The 19,542-nt window shown below is 42.8% G+C and overlaps 1 protein-coding gene across 2 annotated transcripts in view; it reads left to right on the top strand.

Annotated features, from left to right (window-relative positions):
• The window catches only part of INPP5D (inositol polyphosphate-5-phosphatase D), a 117,040-nt gene that overhangs the window by 84,038 nt on the left and 13,460 nt on the right, over positions 1-19,542 (top strand). For both annotated transcript variants that reach the window (XM_053311292.1, XM_053311293.1), the window contains 9 exons: positions 5-143; positions 2,433-2,541; positions 4,595-4,683; positions 4,870-4,951; positions 5,827-5,916; positions 6,025-6,138; positions 8,465-8,547; positions 17,953-18,040; positions 18,801-18,950. In XM_053311292.1, the coding sequence (XP_053167267.1) occupies positions 5-143; positions 2,433-2,541; positions 4,595-4,683; positions 4,870-4,951; positions 5,827-5,916; positions 6,025-6,138; positions 8,465-8,547; positions 17,953-18,040; positions 18,801-18,950 (944 nt within the window). The remainder of the gene's footprint in view (positions 1-4; positions 144-2,432; positions 2,542-4,594; positions 4,684-4,869; positions 4,952-5,826; positions 5,917-6,024; positions 6,139-8,464; positions 8,548-17,952; positions 18,041-18,800; positions 18,951-19,542) is intronic.

The following is a 19,542-nucleotide window of genomic DNA, read 5'->3' as shown; positions in this document are numbered from 1 at the left end:
ATAGGAGAAACCAGAACTACACGAGTATTCTGCGCTTTCTGTCATTGGGAGACAAGAAGCTGAGTCCATTTAACATCACTCACCGCTTTACTCATCTCTTCTGGCTGGGAGACCTGAACTATCGCTTAGAGCTGCCCACAACGGTTAGAGAGCCTGTTTGCTTCCCTACTGGTCACTAATACTTTGCATTTCTGCAGATCTCTTTCAGTGTTCAGAGCACTCCACATAGGTTATCTTGGTAATCCTTACAACAAACCTATAAGAAAGACAAATATTATGATTCCCCCATATTGCTAATGAATGGCTAAGAGTATATTGACACCTAGTGAATTCATGGCTGAGATGAGATTTGAGCTTTCCCAGCTTACAGTTCATGCTCTTAAGGTACATACAGATATACATAATTGTAGGTACATAATTGTACTGGTAAGCACCAGGAGCGGCCAGTGAGGGCAGCACCGGGGGTGGGCGTGGGGGCGGTGAGAGGCACCTTTAAGGAATACTAAGCAGGTACTTACCAGTGTGTAAGCCGCACCTACAAGCTGCTGCACTCTGCCCACAATCCCTTGTGGGGCAGTGGCACTCCACCCAGCATCTGGCGCATCCACAACATTCCCCTGGTCTCTGTGCATGTGCGGAGGCTCCATGCACATGCAGAGGCTACGCCGGATACTAGATGGAACACCCACCTCAGCACTTCCCTCACCAGCCACTCCTGGTAAGCACACAACTTCTCTGCATCCACCTCAGGGGAAACCCATTCAGAACCCAGATTTGTGCAACACTTGGCTGGACCTTGTGTCAGTCATTAAGCCACACTGGAACAACTATGCTCAGTGCTGGTTGGCTATTCCTTTATGTCGGTAATGAATCCACTGTGCCCTACCCCTTCTCAAAATAGCTTTTAATGCGCAACAAACATTTATTTAAGTGGGGGGAGGCTCTGGAAAAACATGCAAGCTGTTTGAAAACCAAAACCAAAACAGGATGCAGGATAGTCTTCCTGAAGCATTGGAGGATGGGTGAATGGAGACAATCATAAGTCAGTCTGGAAGTATGTGTCTGTCATTAGAGGTGTAAAGGTGGGGAAAGCAGAGTTTGCTCCACAGTGGAAAAGTCCATACCCACTTCTCTTTCCAGGAAGGTCTGTATGCAGCCGAAACCATTATAGCACAGCAGGTTTTATAAAGAAAAAGTATGTTGATAGGGAGGTGCAGTGCACAAATTGAGGTTTGTGCACTGGTTCGGAGCTGAACCGGTTTGGACGCAGTCCAAACTGGTTCAGCGCCACAGGGAGGGGAGCAGTGAGCAGGACCTTTTAAAAAGAGGAGAGCAGGTCCTTACCTGCTCTCCGCCATCCCATGCAGCTGAGACCTGCTCTCCTCTTTTTTAAAGGTCCCACTTGCCACTTCCCTCTCCACAGCACCGAATCAGTGCATGAACCTTGAATCATGCATATCCCTACATTTCAGGAGCCAGATGTAGGACTCAGATACACTCTGGTGCCTTACATCCTGCTCCCACAAACACTCTTTTTCTACTGCAGGCCTTGCAGACTGGGGTGCTGTGCTTTGAGGGTCCCCCCTTTTTTCTCTGCCCCCCTTTTTCAAATCAAATAGTTTTTAAATAACTGAACGTAGCTTGCAATTAGGACAAATAGGAGCCAGATAAGCTGTCACCCTAAACCGCCCCCCCAATGTTTATGTTAGCGGGACAACTCTTGTGAACCTTTTTTTCCCTCAGAGGAGGGGGATGTGCATTCATACACTGAAGAATATACAGTCTCCAAAAACAAAGCAACAACCCTCAATTAAAGTAAAATAAAATAAAAATAAAAATATAATAGTTTATAAAATAGTAGAATGTTGATGCAGAGGGCTGGACAGATTTATGTTTGCCTCTCTGGTGGACATGCTGCTGTTGCTGAAGTTGAAAGATGTATTGAAGCATAAAAGAAAATACTACTATGTGGATCTGTTGCAAACTAGCAGAAGGGAAAAGAAGGCTTGTCAGGGCTAACGCTTTTCCTTTCATGCAGTTTTCCTATCTAAATACACCACACCATTCTCAAAGCTGAAAGGCATCATCTCATACTGGAGATGGCAATGGTAAACCCCTCCTGTATTCTACCAAAGAAAACCACAGGGCTCTGTGGTCACCAGAAGTCGACACCGACTCGATGACACACTTTACCTTTACAGGGGAAAAGAGTTAAATCCTCCTTCAGCACTACTGCTCCAACACAATTTTCAGTACAAATAAAAACCTTGGGAGACCCATTCTCACAGATTTCCCACAGTCCATGAAATTTGTCCTTGTGAATAGGGTTTTGTGGTCTCTAGTGCTGGATAGCTGTTTATTAGCAAAGGTGTTTTTATTAAAGAAGAGAAAGGACTGGCACATCTGCCATTATGACATTTCCTTGTTATCAGGAAGCAGAGAACATAGTCCAGAAGATCAAACAGCAGCAGTACCCAGAGCTGTTGGCTTTCGACCAGCTCCTTGTGGAGAGGAAGGATCAAAAGGTCTTCCTGCAGTTTGGTACGTTTATTTCTATACTTAACCCTAGAATCAGCCTTCTCCAAGCCCTTCTTTTCTGTGGCTATTGCAGAAACATTCTTGATAAGGGGTAGTCACTGAGGGCCAGTACATACATTGTTGTTGCTTTAAATTGCTCCTTATAGCAACTATCATCACATGGTGAACATTTGTATGCAGCTCACTGAGAGAGAGAGAGAGAGAGAGAGAGAGAGCAGAACAGGACTGGATTGGGCAATATTCCATTATGCCATTGTCCATGTTTAGGGAGGAGGAATTCTCTAGATAATCTTTCCACCCTCTCACACTAAATTATAGGCATGGGCATTGCCTCAGAGTTGGGGGAGGAGGGAAGTATATTCACTCCACTCCTCTTATCAGTGGGAGCCAAAAGCCTGAGCTCCTCTCCAGGAGTCCACTAGACCAACAAACCCCATCCCTGCTGATTGTCTCATCTTCAGCAGCCCCTGCCTTAAATAAAGCCCTACATTTAGGACACTCCCCCCCTCCCCGCTTGTTCCTTCTTCCCTGGCCAGACAAGTGGATTGACCACCCAATCCCTGGCCTCCAAGGGGGACTTGTTTTCCAACTCCACTCCCTTCATTAGCCTTTCTACGCTGGTTTGCAGCTGTGGAGCTGCTATCCTGGCTATTCCATCCCCACCATTCTGCTGCCTCTTGGGCTGCACCTGCCCATCCCCCAGCAGCTGTTGCCTGCCTCTCTGATCCCCTCCTGATTTCTGAAAGGTAATTACTGGGGTTGTCCTGGCATCTGGAGCCCCCTGCTTCTCTCAGCACACTGCCATTTGACTGGGTAAACAGTCCTGTCTCATGGAGGATGGTGGGAAACCCCGACAGCCATTGTAAATAGCTCTGTGTGTGCGTGTAGCTATTTACAAGGGCATAATGCAGTCCTGTTCTGGTCTTCCAAGCCTGGCAGGGGAGCTGTCCAGCAGGTCAGCAGTCAGAGGTCCAGTGAGAGGTCCAGTGGCGAGCTATATAATGCAGAAGGTAGCTACAGAGGTTGTTGCACCAATGCTACATGGCTGCTGCTGCTATGCAGGAGGCATATCCATGCCCCAATGCTGGCCACGCCCCTTGAAGCCAGCATGCTTCTAACACCAGTGCAAGAGGCATAGCCAGCGTCGGGGCATGGGCATGCTGTCCATCGGCCTCTCCCAGCCTACAAGTGCTTCATTTCTTGCAGAGCTGCACAACTCAAATGCCCTGGTGGGCCAGAACCTTCCACAACTTGGCGTGCAGGGGTCAAGGTCAAATTTTTAGCACATTGTTACATTACAAATACTAATTACTTGTGGAACTATTCCCCCTGTCAATGGACCATAGTTTTAACCAAGGATAGTAGCCAGAGAATAGGTCCTGTCCCTGCTCAGTCAGTGGGGCCCCCAGAGTGCATGCCAGCCCCAAACAAATGCCAAGTCCTCTCCTCTCCCTAAATTGTTGTTGCTTTCAGGCTGCAATGCTAGGCATGCTTACATGGGAGTAAGCCTCACTGGGCACACCATGGAGCATATTTCTGAGAAAGCATGTACAGGATGGCACTATGAGGCAGTTTCCAGCTCCTGTGTTGCTGCAGGATACCTGGGGGCCAGTAAAATAGTCCCTGTGGGTCGAATCTGGGCCCCGGGCCTTATGTTGGGCAGGCCTGATTTACTGATTGGGTGCTTCCTTTCTCTTCCTTGCTTGGGACAGAGCAAAAGGAAGCATCCAAACAGTGAATAAAGCACCCACTGGTTGGGAGAGGCCGATGCAGACCACACACCCCGATGCCACGTAGCCAGCAGAAGGGCCATTTTCAATGTTAGAGGGCTGCCTCCATCCTTGTTGCGCCCCCAGCTGGCATAATCTGATGCTGGGTCTGAGAGTTGGAAGCTCTTGACACTGATGAGAGACGCGCACTAACTAACTATGTGCTGATTGCTGCTAGAGTGATTTATAGTCGCTTCCATGAGGGGGTTGAACTGTGTTTACTATCAGCCCTAGGTTTTTGGTCTTCAGCAAAGTTAAAACAATAATCGGCCATCTGTCTATTTCAGAGGAGGAAGAAATATCTTTTGCCCCAACCTATCGCTTTGAGAGGAACACACGGGAGAATTATGTCTATACCAAGCAAAAAGCAACAGGAGTAAGGCCATATATTCTAACATATTGGAATGTTTCGATTTGTTTCTGTTGCCAGAACTGTTTCTTTCTTTCTTTCTTTTTAGTGGAGGGAATATAATTGGGAGCAAGCTGATGACTTTTTGGCAACAAAACCTTCCTTCTGATGGAGTGACACATTCTTAATATTGATTCTCCTTTTTGCTTGCAGATGAAATACAATTTGCCATCCTGGTGTGATCGAGTGCTCTGGAAATCATATCCCCTGGTGCATGTGGTGTGTCAGTCTTATGGTGGGTAGATAACAGATTGAAAATAGCAGTGAAGCTGGTTTAAACGGAAATGATTCAGAGCAGAATCTGTAGAATCTCCTTTCCCTGCCAAGTTCTCAACAGCAGATACACAAACCATTTTTTTGGAGCAGGATGGTCTGAAAGGTCTGGAAAATATTTTGAGTCCTTGCAATGCTTACTTGGTGGGGGCGGGGGAGAGGTGCCATTGTTCAGATCTGCCTGGTAAAAAGAGTGGTGCTGGAGTTCAGATCCACTCCACTTTCTGTGTTGAAATGCCTGCTCCTCAGACCAGGATATGTGCAGAAGGTGAGAAGGACTCTAATCAGTAAGCAGGGAAATATACTCTGCGAATGTTCAGAGGTGCTCATCTTTTTCTAGTTTGCACAAGTCTTTGTTCTTATCAAGCCCTGATTTTCTGCCCAAGGGCACTGTTTTCCCAGCTTTAGGCTACACCAAACCAGAAAGTCGTTATCATCCACAGCTGCTAAGCAGTCGAAAGATCTTGAGTGTTACCTGTGGGATATCCTCTCTCCCTTGAGTCAAAAACCTTGCAGCATAGGAGGGCTGCTCTAGAAAAACACATCAAAAGCCTTGCTGTGCTTGTGCATAGAATTAGCGGTGTGGTTCTTTGGATGATTGCCACAGCCTCTGGTTGTTCAGTCTGCTCAGCACAGAATTCTCCCTTGAAGTGATGGACCTCATTTCTAGAGATTACTTTGAGGAGAGGGCAGGCAAACACATTCGCTTTTCCTTCTTTGGAAGGTCAAGAACTGGGACTGCTTTGAGAACTTTTTGTTGAAAAGTGGTGTAGTAGTAATGGTGATGGTAGTAGTAGACGGGATCCTTAGAATTTGCTTTTCCTCTCTTGTTGGCAGGATGTACCAGCGACATTATGACAAGTGACCACAGCCCTGTCTTTGCTACATTTGAGGTTGCTGTCACTTCTCAGTTTGTCTCAAAGAATGGTGAGTAAATGCAGTGCATGTGTGTATGTTTATAAAGGGGTGTGTGTGTGTGAGAAAAACTTATTCTTTTAACAATCTTACAGAAAACTACTGTCTCTCTTCTCCTAGATAATAAATACACAGGCTCTCTGGGACAGATTCAGTTCCTGCACTGCAGTGCCACCCTCAAGACCAAGTCTCAAACAAAATTCTACATTGAGTTCTACTCCAGCTGCTTAGAAAGTAAGGCTTCTCCTGTCCTTTTTTCTCTATTAGATGAAAGGTCATAATCTTGCTTTGATCATTTGAGAGACTGCAGTGAAAGGACAAATGCGATAAAGGGGGATGATGCTTTAGCTTGCACAGCATTTGCAGTCTCCAAGTCCAGCAAAAACAAAATCTTAATGTATCCCTCTCCACTTTGCTCTGTGAAAGGCAAGAATCTACACTGTATTTTTGTCTTAATTGCTGTATTATGCTGCTCACCTCTTGTTTGCTGCTCTTAGTTGACGTTTCACACAAAATCCCTTTGTTTTTCAAGCACTTTACTGAATATGTTTCCAATCCAGCCAAATTCAAGGGCTCCCATGCTTTCCAAACAAAAGACAACTATTGTGTTGTCAACAGAGTTGCTTCACTTACCATTTACCTGTAAAACAGCTGATGAATGCACCTTAAGACATGATGTGTGGGCACAGCAAAAATGTAATTTCAGACATGGATATGTCATACAGGAACACAAGCCAAGCAGGAAGCTGGCCAGTCAGAGATCCCTACCACTCAGCTGTCAACTTAATTGGATGACTTTGGACAAATCTCTCTCTTTCAGCTGACCATGGCAAGAACCTTCTGTAAAGAGTTGTTGTGAGGGTAAAAAAATAAGCTCCTGTATATACCGTCTAGAGCTTCTGGGAATAAAAGTAAATACAAATATAATAAATACTTGTAAAGGTCACTGTCAAATATCTTTGCCTACGCTTTCCCCCAAATACCAGGCTCCATGATGGCCATAAAGCTTCAAGGTGAGGAACCCATAGGTGACTCACCTCCACCTCTGGCTCTCCACAGTACACAATGGCAGTCTGGTGCAGGGGCTATATCTGACCTATTCTGCTGCATGTGCATGCAACAGTTGGAGTCAACTCCTGATACTAATATAAAGCCGCAGGTTGTGACACTGCTAGAATGGATTTGTTGCTACAGAAGTTCACACATCCCCTCCTTTTTGCCTTCAGATTGCACAAACCATGATTTTTCACAACACGGCGCCACCCAAATTGGTAAGGTTTGCAGTGACAGGCAAAACCAGTCTATTGTACTCATGTCAAACCATTCAGATACTACTTTTTGCCATGACTGTGCAACTCAGGCAGGAAAAGGAAGGAGGAGCCATATAAACTGATCCTCATATATTCTGTCCATAACTGACTTAAAAGTCAATTATGGACTGAACATGTGAGCACTTCTTGTGAGCTTGTGAGGACTTCAATACATGTGAGGATTTCTTTGGGACTTACATTAGAGTGCCACAACCAAAGTGTATTGTGAATTACAGCTAATAACAATAGTTGCTGGGAAATTTAGGACCGTCAAAAGGAAGTACTTTTTCACACTGCACATAATTAATCTATGGATTCTCAGTCATGGGATGTGCTGATGGCCACCAGCTTGGATGGCTTTAAAAGGGTCCTGGACAAATTCATAGAGGATAGGTCTTCAGTGGGCACTATTCTTGATAGCTTTAGACTGCCTGCAGACAGAATGCCTCTGAATGCCAGTTGCAGGGGAGCAACAGCAGGAGAGAGGGCACACCTTCATCTCTTGCCTGTGGGCTTTCCAGAGGCATCTAGTAGGTCACTATGGGAAATAGGATTCTGGGTCAGATCCAGCAGGGCTGTTCTTATGTTCTTAAGATAAAGAACCAATAAATTTGAGGGATCAAGACATTGAACTATGATAATTTTACAAATGAGACTGTGCATGTGTGCTAGAAATCACACTTCTGAATTCTTGAATCTGAACAGTTTATATATTAAGAGACTCTCTGCCCAAGGTACATTGATTATGTTGTCCCCTGTCACACAGCCAGACCTAACAGAGAAATTGCATGCCTCTACTGTACTCTTCCCATTATCCGCCTATCTCAGAGCTCTATTATCCCAGCTGCACAAAACAATATTTTGGCTATACCAAGATTTGCATACATTTCTATGGAAACCGTGTGTTAGGAATCTTAAATTAGAATTTCAAAAATGTGCTATCTTGAGTGTCGTAGGAAGAGCTGTCATGTTCTCCTTATCCTCTTTTACGCACATGCACTGCATCTTCTAATGTCTTTCCTAAGAGGAATGAAATCATAAAAAGACCATGCAGTAAAGCCATTTGCAAATATACTACATAAACGTTCGCTCAGAATCAAGTCCTTACACAGGTGCTTCCAGTTCTGTGTCTAGAATGAGGAATAATTATCAGTTTCATATTGCTGCCAAGTTTTTATTTTTGCAAACATGTGTGCTTGTTGTTCATTTTTCAGCTGGCAAACAGTCCTCTTTTTCTAACACTTTTGCAGGCTTTGTAAAGAGCCAGGAGGGAGAAAATGAGGAAGGAAATGAAGGGGAACTGGTGGTAAAGTTTGACGAAGCCCTTCCTAAGGTAATCTAATACAATGTTTTTGTGCTTATTTTAACAAATTTGTTCTATCAGCAACTTTGCTGAATAGCAAATATATATTGGTTCATATAAAATGAATTTAGGTCTTATACACAATATTGTATTAAACATAACTTCAACCACAATTTTCTTAATGGTAAAATATATACACAGGACACAGACAACAAAATTATCTTGTTGCACAGCTTGGCCAACATCAGTTTCACTTCCCTGCTATTCTACAGCAGGGAAGTGAAATCAACAAGATTCTTCTTTTACATTCTGAGGGGTGACAAAGTCTTGAAGTCTTTTAGGTGGTCTCCTCAGACACACACACTTCTCCTTAGTCCTGGGTTCTCGAGCACAGGAGCTGTTTGGTCTTCTGATATCAAGGCTCATCCATCACTTTCATAAGCCTCATCTGCAAGTTCAAAACTGGAGGCAAGATCAAATTACTCTTCAGTTCTTCTCTTGACACCAAACTCCCTTTCCTCGTCTCATAGTATGCATGATGGAAAGTCTCAAACTGTTCCATTTCTTTCCATTGTCCAATATGACAGAATCTCCTTGGATTTCAATTACAGTGGTCCCTCTACTTACGAAATTAATCCGTTCCGAATGCACATTTGTAAGTCAAAAAATTCGTAAGTCGAAAAGCGGTTTCCCATAGGAATGCATTGGGAACGGATTAATGCGTTCCGGAGCCTAGAAAAAAGACCCAGACCCCCAGTAAGGCTTGCAAACTGCACAGGAACATTTCTTTTCAAGAATAAACAGGCAGTAAACAGGCAGGCAAGTCAAGGAAACCGCATGTCAAATTTGTAAGTCGAGGAAACCCCATCTAAAAATTTGTAAGTCGAGGAAACCCCATCTAAAAATTTGTAAGTCGAAAAAACCGCATCTAAAACCGGATCTAAAACTGCCGTTTGTAACTCGAAAAATACTTATGTCGAGTAGTTTGTAAGTCGAGGGACCACTGTATTGGTTTTGGTCCAGAATATTGCTGGGAACATCCCTTTCTCCCTTTATAAGGCAGCCTTACTCAAACAAAGCCCTCCGCCCCAGCTTGAAAAGTTCGCTGTTTTGAACCGCATTTCTGATTTACATACAATTTATATTTTTATTGCTTTTCCCTTACCCAATCACCAATCTCTGCATCTTCAGGGTTAGATGGCATGGAAAGCCCTATTAGTTTTTGCCATTGTGTAAGTTTGGTGGTAGCTTTGCAACCTCTCAGGAGTTCAAAAGGTGATTTTCCTGTAGCAGAATGAGTAGTAGTGTGATAAGCAAATAGAGTTTCACGGATTGCCTCTTTCCAGGGTTGCTGTTGCATAGTAGCCAGTTGTAAACTTCATTCTTTCCACTAAGCCATTCCCTTGAGGATAATACAAGGAAAGAGTCTTGTGTTTTATCCCATAGTTACGCAAGTATTAACCTAAAGAACCCTAAAGAACACAGTTCTTTAGGAAGACTTTCCCTCACAAAAACTGCAGCTATGAACTGGATCATCTTGTTTGTAGCAATGTTGTCAACAAATGAAACTTCTGACCACCTGGAATTGTAATCCACCATCACTATAACAAATATTTGGTTTGTGGGTTGGTTATCAAAAGGTCCCATTATATCCAGAGCATGTTTTCCCCAGGGACCATTAGGATACTCTACTGAAGTCAAAACCTGCAATTTGTCAGATACAGCACAAGCCATACAGAGCCAGATTACATTTTCAATGTGTTTGTCCATACCTGGCCACCAAAAACTTTATCTGATTCACCTTTTAGTCAAGTTCATGCCCAGGTGATCTTCATGGGCAATTTTGATCACTTTTGCTTGTAAGGAGGTTGGCACCACAAAAAGATCAGCCCTCATCACCAGCTCATTGAGATGAGACAGCTCACTTGCTACATGCATGTATGGTTGAAGATGTTCAGGTACCTTTTTTTTGCAAGACCATCCATTAGTTAAGTAAGGTTTAAATTCATTAAGCACTTAATCAGCACTGAGGGGCGCTTTCCATTCAGAAGATGTGATTAATTCCTGAGTGGAAGAAGCTATTTGAGCAATTACTACTCCTTCATCCTCGTCTTCTGGGATCTCCTCTTGGCCCGGAAGTGGAAGTCAAAAATAATCTGCGGTTGTATTCTGAAGACTTGAAATATATTCCACTTGGAAATCAAAATCGATAAGTCTGGTGATCCATCTGACTATTCTTGGGGTTGCTTGACTTGATCCCCAAGTAGTAAATAGAGCAAATAGAGGTTTATGGTCTGACTGTCAAATGAATTTTCTGCCCCACAAGTAAATTCTGAAGTGCTTCACTGCCCAGAAACATGCTAGAGCTTCTTTTTCAGTGACAAAATACATCTTCTCTGAAACAGTGAGCCCTCTGAAGCAAATGCAACTGTAACTTCCCTGTCCTCTTTTAGCTGGTTCAAGACAACATCCAAATCATATTCAGAAGCATCAGTGGTTATAATATTGTTCCTGTTGGTGTCAAAAGAAGTGAGAGCAGGGCTTTCAGCAATGGCCTATTTGATAGTCAGAAACTAATCTTGCAGGATGCATCCCAGTTAAATGCTATGTTCTTTTTAAAAAGAAGATGCAATGGAGCAACTTTGAAGGCAAATTGTCTAAAAAATTTAGAGTAATACTCACAGAGTCCTAAAAATGATCGAAGTGCATCCTTGTGTGGCTCTGGTGCTTCCCGAATAGCTTTCACCAAGTCTGTTTTGGGATGTACACCACTCTGAGATATCATGTGTCCCAAATACATCACCGAGTGTGTGAAAAACTGGCATTTCTCTGCAGAGATAGTAAGTCCGTCTTATCGGAGTTTTCTTAAGACTTCTGTCAGTTTAGCATCATGCTCTTCAGTGGTTTTACTATACTCTAAAATGTCAACCTGAAAGTAAGTGATGCTATACATAGTCCCCAAAATTGCATGCATTAGTGGAAATAACAAAGCTGCAGAGGTTAATCCAAAGGGTACTCTTTTGTATTGAAAAAGATGCGCTGGGGTAATGAAGGCTGTGTATTTGTGAGAACTTTTGTGCAGAGGAATTTGGTAATAGGCCAAAGACAAGTCCAAACTTGTAAACACTGAAGCCTGTGTCAGAGTAAGCAGCATTTCATTGATATCGGGTAATGGATGACAATCCTCTACCATTGTGTTCCACTACCATGTCTCTTAAATCTATGCACAGCTGAAGTGTAACATTTGATTTCCACACAAGAACAATGGGAGAGAGACCCATTCTGATGCATCAACAGGTTTTATTTATTTATTTGTTAGATTTCTGTACCACTTTTCATTAAAACAATCTCAAGGCTGTTCACACAAAAGTTAAACAAGACTATAAAATATACAGTTAAAATATTAAGCCAGAATATAAAAATATAGATCTGATTAAAAAGCATTAACAAACACAATATAACCATAAAAAATACAAAGCAGCAGCTACAGACATATGGTGTCAGCACACGGTCGTTTTAGGAGCTCCTCTTTAAGTGGTTGGTGCAATGCTATGGGTAGGTTGCTTACTTTGTGATTTACAGGAATTGCATTTGCCTTCATCTGAATGTTATGTTTGAAATGTATGGCACTGCCTGGAGTATCAGCAAAAACATCCAAGAAATCAGCAATCATATCTGCATATGGATGCTCAATCATATGGGTTCCATGCTATCTGGGTCTAACACTGTCCATAGATCTTCCTGATGTTTCCAGCCCAATATTGAGACTCCTTTTTGTGACACATACACTTTCCCTTCTGCAGTATGTCCTTTGTATTTCAGGACAGCAGTGAAAGATCCATTTATGGCAATAGTAGGACCTCCATATGCCCATGGTGGATGTCTGAAGGTTGCAAATGCAGATTGGATGAAGTGAGGCGTTTCTTGCAAATCAGATGGGAAATGATGGTGTATGGAGAGCCAGAATCAGTCAGCTTCTGTACTGGCCATTAAGTTTAACTTGACAATGTGGAGAAGCAGGCTCTGACTCTGTCACACTTAAAACACTGTCAGGAAGTGGTTCAACTACCTCATGCTTATCATATGGTGAATCAGTAATAGAGTGGACAGCAGACTTGCAAACCTTAGCAAAAAATACCCCCTCCCCCCTTTTTTGGCATGTGTTTCAAGTGACCTTCTGTGCAGAACAGTGAGCAAAATTGGCTTTGTGGACAGTCTCCACATACATTGGTAGAATTGGTAGCTCCTCCTTTCTTGTGCCACCACCACTTTCTGGGGCAGTGGCATATGAGAAGATTGGGTTTGGAAGGATTTAGACTGAGCATCCTGGAGTTCAGGAGCTGGGTTTTGGGGTACCAAAGATAGTGATTTGGCACAGTGAAGAGCATTTTCCACCCTCCTAGCCATCTCTATAACTTTATCCAAGGTAAGTTTTCATTCCAATAGCAGTTTTTCACACAGCTTGGAGCAGTTTGTTTTCATAACAATCTTATCCCTGATCATTTCACCAGTAAAGTTGGCAAACTCACAAGTTACACTTAAGGTACGCAGTGCTGTAATATACTGATCGATAAATTCACCAGGCAGTTGGGATCTAGAATAGAACTTGTAATGTTCAGCAGTCATATTCAAAGTAGGATTGAAATGGTTGACTAAGGCTTGAAGAGCAGTTTCATAAGAACTGGCATCCCTTTCCAAAGATTTGCCCCTTCCAAAGGGCAAATGATTATATATTCTCTGGCCTTCAGGGCCCAGGCAGTGAAGCAATATAACCTGCTGCTTTGCTGGAGTAAAATCTGGGTTCTGTATAGTAAGGAGGTAATTGCAGAAATAGGACCTCCATTGTTTGCAGGGAAGAGCAGGTTGTCCTGGGGTAGACAAGAAAAAAACTGGTGGTGGGATCTAAGCCATGCTGCAGTGGGCATCCAGTGAACAACAGAGTCCAGGACTGATAAGGAAAAGGTACCTTCAAAGGTTGTGCAGGTCAGGAAACTGGAGAAAAAATCAGCAGCAGTGACAGTAGAAAGCAGTTCAAGAATGTAGATCCAGTAATGCAATGAAATGAAGTTGTAGGAACATTCACAAACTTTGCAGGGTCATATGCATAGCTAGTTCAAAATTTCACCGCCAAATGTTTTGTAGTTGCTTCCCTCATACACACAAGGAAATCTTATGTAGATTAACTACAGGTTTATTCAGCAACAACTCCATTTTCTCTTTCTCCTTTTTCCTTTCTGACTGCACCCCCATACTCTCTACAGGTTCTCCACTAGGACAAACTTCTCAACAACATCACATAAAAGATTACTAGATAGAATACAAAGTCACCTAATGGCGCAGCGGGGAAATGACTTGACGAGCAAGCCAGAGGCTGCCAGTTCAAATCTCTGCTGGTTTGTTTCCCAGACCATGGGAAACACCTATATCGGGTAGCAGCGATATAGGAAGATGCTGAAAGGCATTATCTCAGACTGTGCAGGAGATCGCAATGGTAAACCCCTCCTGTATTCTGCCAAAGACAACCACAGGGCTTGGGGGTCGCCAGGTGTCAACACCGACCCAACAGCACACTTTGCTGTTAGACAGAATACAACACTACAGCAACAGAGAAATGGGAGTGCAGATGATTTTAAAAACCATTTAGAAAAAGGAAAAGTCCATGAAATTGCAGGGTTGGTCTGCTGGGTACTTATGACTGCTTTTGTTCATTTAAAGATCTAGATAAGCACACCCACACACCATCTGAATGGTACAGCAGGGAGGTCCTCTGCTTCAAAGCACTGGTGGAAAGAGATTAAAATAAAAGTTTTGAAAGGTATGCCAGTGAAGACCAAGATACAACTACATAAGGCAAATTAAAGAGTGGGGGTGCGGTGGGATGGGTACGACGACACAAAAATCATGTACGTATGTGGGAAAGCGATTATGTCACTAGTCACTAGAGATGGCACAGGTGCTATTGAAAGGTATCTGGGGCATTTGAACAACCACAGTCCATACAGTAGTTGCAGTATCAATGGAGCTGGAGTCTTGGGGTAGATGAATTTTCCCTGCAACAACATTTTGTCACTTGATTGCTGTGAAAATGCAATTTCCACATAACAAGAGTGCTAGGTGGAGGAAAACCATCTAGTTCCTCCCCAACCCACAGTGCAGATCCATTAGTGCTAACGTTCTATTATCTTCAAATAATCAAAGACCCTGGTTTGGGAGATTTTTTCTTCTTCTAGATAGGCTATAGGATGCTTTGTCAGGGCCTTGCTCCAAATCCTTGCACTAAATGAACATATGGGTAATTAAATAACTTGGAAGAACATGTTGAAATGAATTTCCAGCTGGTGTCCTTAAAAGGACTTCCAATTAAGTATTGCCAAAGGAACTCTAGTAGCCCCGGCTAGCATTCCAGATTCCTGTCCCTCTTCAGATAATATTTAAAATGCTGCTGTAATCATGTACGGTGCTGAAAGCGGGTCCGGAAGTCCTGCTGTGGTGTATCATCCACCCTGCCCATCGTGCTACAGTTATGGCAGTGTTCATCTGAAGAGGCAAACACTGTAACCATAATGGTGGGCATTTCAGATGGCATGGACACCCCAGACTCCTGATCACAGAAACACCCAGCACCATGGTTACAGCAGATGAATGTTGCCATAACTGTAAGCAGCACAGTGAATGGGGTGAGTGACATGCCAGGGTAGTATTTCTGGACCCATTTTCAGCACTGTACGCAATAACTGTGGCATTTTAAATAATGTCTGAAGAGGGCTCTTGTCTCCTCAAATAGGGGTGTGCACAGAACTGGCTGGCTAGTCCAGTTCAGTTTGAGTTCAAACTGGATCCAAACCAGACCAGGTCAGTTTGGTCTGGCACCCCCCTCCCAGTTTGGTTTGGTCGGGGGGGGGGTGTTTGTGAATTAAATTTTTTTTTTTAAAAAAAACCTTACCCTCTCTGGAGGAGTTGTCCGAGGTGACGGGGGGGTATCCGTGGAGGTTCCACCCCCGCCACCAGCCTCCCTTATTCCATTAATCGGCCATTCGGCTGCTCTTCAGCCGGCTTTCGGCCTTCCCCCCTTGGTGCAGTGGCCATTTTGGAGGCCTCCACGCCTCCGCAATAGGCCTCTGTGTGGCCTTGGTCATGCCTATTTGCTCATCCCTATCTTTAACAAGATAGGGATTGTTATTATAGCAGTCATTGTTATTATAGATTGTTATTATAGCAGTCATTGATGGATATGCATATCAAAATGTCATAGGTCTTCATCTAAGAAATTCAAGCTGAGTATCATTGCCACAGCCACTATTTTTCATATCTGGATATTGTGGGAATCTGGAACCTACCCTCTTATTTATTAACTCCTTAAGGCTAAACAGCACATTATAGTAAATACATTGTTATGAGGCATAGTTAAGACTGGCAGTCTGGATATTATGTTGTCTTGACCAAAATTATGTGGACCTTGCTTAATCTCATGTTTTGATTGGTGCACCAGACCACTGATTCCATGGGCATTGCTAAATACTGAAAAGATCCAAGGCCCACAGGTTCCAACCTCCACTCTCCCCATTAGTATTGATTTTGTGAGATGGTAGCTGCTGCATAGATTATTTATTTATTCTGTCAAGTTTCACCCCAAGTCCACACTGTAAGAAAAAGGGAGACGGGTGAACAGAGCACCATCTCTCTGTTTCCTCTTCTTGTGGAGCCACTGGCCCCATGCTGCTGGTGCATAATCGGGCACTGATGATGATTAGGGTGGGGCAGGAGTGGGGGCAAGGTAGAAGCAGAAAGATCAGCCACAAGTGCTGAGAGTACCGTGGACAAGACGGAGGGAATCCTCCTTTCTCAAAACAAGGTTGGTGGAGAAGAGACCCAGAGCACTCAGGAAAACATTTGGAGCATGTGTCCCATAGTGTCAGGGCTAGCAACATCCATGCCACTGAACATGTTAATTTGAAAATGTTTCAATTCCTGTATCTTGCATAAAGATTTTGTTATGGCTAATGGTCAAAACAAATGATCTGAACCATTTAATAAACTAATGTTCCCATTAAATTTATTTTTAATATTATCTGATTCATTCCTATAACACATCAGAATCGTCAAGTTTTTTTTAAAAAAAATAAGCATACCTCACAATTAAAATGTGCGTATCCAATTAAAAAGTACCTCCAATTAATCAACGAAAGCTCCAATTGATTAAGCTACCTATTACATTGCAACACTTGTGATTACACAGCAGTAGAAAGAAAAGTGGCTATAAGAGAATATGATGAAACAGTGGCAATACTAATTGGCTGTTTTGGTTGCCATTGCCACCACCACCACAAGACAAATCTGACATACGAATGCTGCTTCTCTTTTTACTCTCAGAAGTGCAGCTGGAAACCATTCCAAGTCATTAGTGTTGGAAATAACCATACCAGAGTCTTCTAACTGGCAAATACAGATATGCCACTTGCTTAGCATTTTTATAGCACTCAGTGATTAACAACATATTGTGCCATGTTCTGTGTAGGTTTTGATGAAATGTGCACACAGTTGTGCAAGAGTGTTCTTATGCAAATACACTACATTGCACAAACTGAGTTGTTTGGCCCTTTCTAATGGCAATTCATCACACAACTCAATTTATGAAATTTTGTACATTTGCACAAGAGCGCTATTGCACAACTGTGCACATGTTTAGTTAAAACCCACATGGAACATTCACAGTATGTCAACCAATGTTAAAAGTGCTACATATATATTATCTTGTCATCCTTAGCAGGGGGAGAGTAACTGGCCCTATCCACCTCCAGCACAGTACCTCCAGTGACTGTTGCTGGTGTCTATCTTGTTTTTTTTTTTTTTAGAATGTGAGCCCTTTGGGGGCAGGGAGCCATCTTATTTATTTATTATCTCTCTGTGTAAACCGCCCTGAGCCATTTTTGGAAGGGCGGTATAGAAATCAAATTAATCATCATCATCATCCTTACAACCACTCTGTAAGGTAGGACATTATTATCATCCCTATACTGCAGGTGGAGGGGGCTGAGAGTGAGAAGCTTGCCTAAGGCTACCTGGTGAGTTCACAGCAGATGAATAATTCAAATCAAAGACTTCCAGATTTGTTGCTTAGTCTTTTACGACATTGTGCTAAACTAGCTCTATAGTTCCAGGATTCCAGGCATTGCTTTGTATGAGAGCCACTTTACAGTTCATGATTTTTTTAGGCATATACTTAAATGTTAATTTTAAATGTTACGTGCACACCTAAAAATGTCATCTATTAATATATTTCAAAACACTCATCAGAGATCTAGGACTGGCTACAGTGTCCTGTCTGATCAAGCTCCTACTTGGTGGCATTCACTTAGGGAAGGTACTGCTTATTGAGAGGAATTTTATACATTTCTTTTTCTAGTTTTATTAAACTCTCAGGACCTTTCCTTGCAGTTGACTCCAATTATTTCGGACCCAGAATACCTCCTGGACCAACACATTCTGATCAGCATTAAGTCATCAGACAGTGATGAATCATATGGTAAGCTCCTCCCTCTGAAGCTTGTGCATGAGTCAAGTTCTACATACTTTTTTTTAGGTTGCTGAAAGTGTGGGGGAGAATAACAGCAGAAAACCACAGATTTGCTTGCAAGTGCTGTAGTCTCTTTCTGCTCTAGAAATGTATTACAGCACATGTAGCAATACCATTGTACCCTTGCTAACCGAGGCACCTTTTAAAGTGGTGATTATCATTTACTTTGCCTGTAGGAGGTATTTCTTATGTTCCTAAGTTTATCCACCCCAAAAAGACCAATAACTTAATGGAAATATGTTTTGCAAAATTAGTGCCATGATTTTCAGTACCTCTCAAATAGTTTTTGTTCAGATTTGTAAAGACTTTTTCACCTAAATACTGCATATATGAAAGGCAGTAGAATATATTGCTTCCCTGGGGTAAAAGAGAAATCCCTTTTTATTTTCCTAGTGTTTACACCATGCTCAGTCACTGTACTTTGGTCCTGATGGGGATTGATAAGTTCTTTTGTACAAGCCCCCTTGAAATGTACAGAAGAAAAACCTACTGAATCAGCCAAAAATCTGATCTAGCCCAGCATCCTGTTTCCAACAGTAGCCAGCCAGTTACTTTCAGGAAGCCCAGAAGCAGTGAAATGAATCAGAGCTGCATGAAACCTACAACTGGCATTTTTTTTAAAAAAAATCTCTATTTTGTGCCCCATTACCCAATTTACTCAGATAGATGTGAGTTGTCTGCCATTTTTTCAAAACCTGTTGCATTTTAGGTGAAGGCTGCATTGCCCTTCAAAGTGGAGCTACGGAATCCCAAGTCCCCATCTATACTGTGTTAACACACCATGGGGAGAAGACGGGTATCTTCCAAGGTGACTTCAAGCTACAAACATCCCAAGGAAAACAGAGAGAAAAACTGTATGGTAAGGCTCCAGCCATTAGCTCCATTGCAATTTGTGTTATTAGTTAGGTAGGGTTGAATATGACGCATTTCAAAGAGCTGGTTTTCTTTTCATAGCAGCTACCAAAGACAGCCACAGGGCTCTGTGGTCACCAGGAGTCGACACCAACTGGACAGCACACTTTATCTTTACAATCAACCAAAATGAATATAAGTAGGAGAACACTCTCTCCATGATTACGGTACTAGTTGGAGGAACCGAGTTCAGTTTCATCACAGACTCCCTGAAAAAGATCTGGGTTTTCTACTCTGAAAAGGATTTGTTCATCCAAGACTCTTCTCTGAGTCTGACCCTAGTTGCCTCAGAATAAATTGGCAGAGGCAGTATGTTGTAGAAATTGGAGAGGCAGGAGATGTTACTCACTGAAGATGAGCATGGAATATGGGGCTTGGATCAAAATATGCAGACGCTAGGGTCTGGCAATTTGCCGTTTTCATAACACAGAGGTTTGCCTTCTCTGGTAAGAAATTTGACCTCCTGAGAATCTCTGTAGAGAGCTTAGGTGTGATTGGCTGTTGTCATAATTCAAAGTGGCCACATGAGCCCCAGTGGA

The sequence above is a fragment of the Hemicordylus capensis genome, chromosome 3, assembly GCF_027244095.1.
Source record: "Hemicordylus capensis ecotype Gifberg chromosome 3, rHemCap1.1.pri, whole genome shotgun sequence".
NCBI classification, from domain to species: domain Eukaryota; kingdom Metazoa; phylum Chordata; class Lepidosauria; order Squamata; family Cordylidae; genus Hemicordylus; species Hemicordylus capensis.
The sequence above is the reverse complement of the archived record's forward strand: the minus strand, read 5'-3'. Positions and strand labels throughout refer to the sequence as shown.